Source organism: Etheostoma cragini, unplaced genomic scaffold (genome assembly GCF_013103735.1).
Source record: "Etheostoma cragini isolate CJK2018 unplaced genomic scaffold, CSU_Ecrag_1.0 ScbMSFa_632, whole genome shotgun sequence".
In the NCBI taxonomy this organism is placed as follows: Eukaryota; Metazoa; Chordata; class Actinopteri; order Perciformes; family Percidae; genus Etheostoma; species Etheostoma cragini.
This window is the reverse complement of record NW_023269242.1, coordinates 103673-104992: the sequence shown is the minus strand read 5'-3', so window position 1 is coordinate 104992 and position 1320 is coordinate 103673. Positions and strand designations below refer to the sequence as shown.

The following is a 1320-nucleotide window of genomic DNA, read 5'->3' as shown; positions in this document are numbered from 1 at the left end:
TTGTCTAGATGAATAGGTTATGTTCTGATGAATGGGTTATGTTCTGATAAATGGGTTATGTTATGGATGAATGGGTTATGTTCTGATGAATGGGTTATGTTCTAGATGAATGGGTTATGTTCTGAGGAATGGGTTATGTTCTGAGGAATGGGTGTTGGTCTGGATGAATGGGTTATGTTCCGATTAATGGGTTATGTTCGATGAATGGGTTATGTTCCGATTAATGGGTTATGTTATGGATGAATGGGTTATGTTCTGATGAATGGGTTATGTTCTGATAAATGGGTTATGTTCCGATTAATGGGTTATGTTATGGATGAATGGGTTATGTTCTGATGAATGGGTTATGTTCATTGAGAGCATAGATGCATATCAATGAATGTTGATACACTTCCTGTTTTCATTAATAATAATAATAATAATAATAATAATAATATGTTCACGTAGCAACTGCCTCGCAGCCCAATGAGCGACCCTTTAACCTTACTGAACACCTGGTTTCCTCTCAGGTAGCATGGACCAATCAGAGAGCAGCGTGCGGGGCCATGTGAGCGTGCTCAGTTGCTTCCCGCCCTCTGTGGGCCGAGACGTTGCTGTTGCCGTGGTGAAGCCCCTGAGAGCCGGCCTGAGAAACCCCGACACCCGCCGCCTGCTGCGCACAGACAGCCAGGTGTGTGTGTGTGTGTGTGTGTGTCTGACCTCTATGGAAACTCTTAGCTGTTGACATGTCCTCATGTTGAGTGTTTGATCAACAGTTGAGTCAGAAATCCTTCACCTGCTCTGGCTTTAAGGGGGGGGGGGCATTGTGGTGGTGGAGGGGGGGTTGGAGGGGAGAGGATCAGTTTGTGTATGGGTGGGGGGGAACGAGAATCAGAACCAGAACCAGAACCAGAATCAGAACCAGAATCGGACAACCATAGCTGTACTGTGCTCTGATTGGCTGAGTGTTTCCAGGTGAAGTGGACAATGGAGGTGTTGTGTTACGGTTTGACTCTCCCATTGGACGAAGACACCGTGCAGCTCTGCGTAGACGTCTACACTGATTGGCTGACGGCCCTGGTTGCCCCAAGAGACTCTTTCCCTCCACCAATCAGCAGAGAGCCCAACCTGTACACCCAGAAGATTCTGCGACACCTTGGCGGCCTCTTCCTGTCCAGGTGGGCGGAGCCTCCGTCAGACTCCACCTTATTAATATTATAATATAATTATTAATTTGTATCGCTACATTTTGGTTAAAGATGAACATCTTCTGCTATCTTTCCCCCTCTCATTCCCCCTGCTCTGGCGTTCACCCCCTCATTCCCCCTGCTCTTACATTTT

General features: G+C 46.9%; 1 protein-coding gene across 1 annotated transcript in view; it reads left to right on the top strand.

The window, feature by feature from the left end:
• The first annotated feature begins 512 nt into the window (after positions 1-512).
• Positions 513-1320, top strand: part of LOC117941370 (ral GTPase-activating protein subunit beta-like) — a 17452-nt gene continuing 16644 nt past the window's right edge. The window contains exons 1-2 of the mRNA XM_034866408.1: positions 513-670; positions 955-1172. Of these exons, the coding sequence (XP_034722299.1) occupies positions 515-670; positions 955-1172 (374 nt within the window). The 5' untranslated portion in view covers positions 513-514. The remainder of the gene's footprint in view (positions 671-954; positions 1173-1320) is intronic.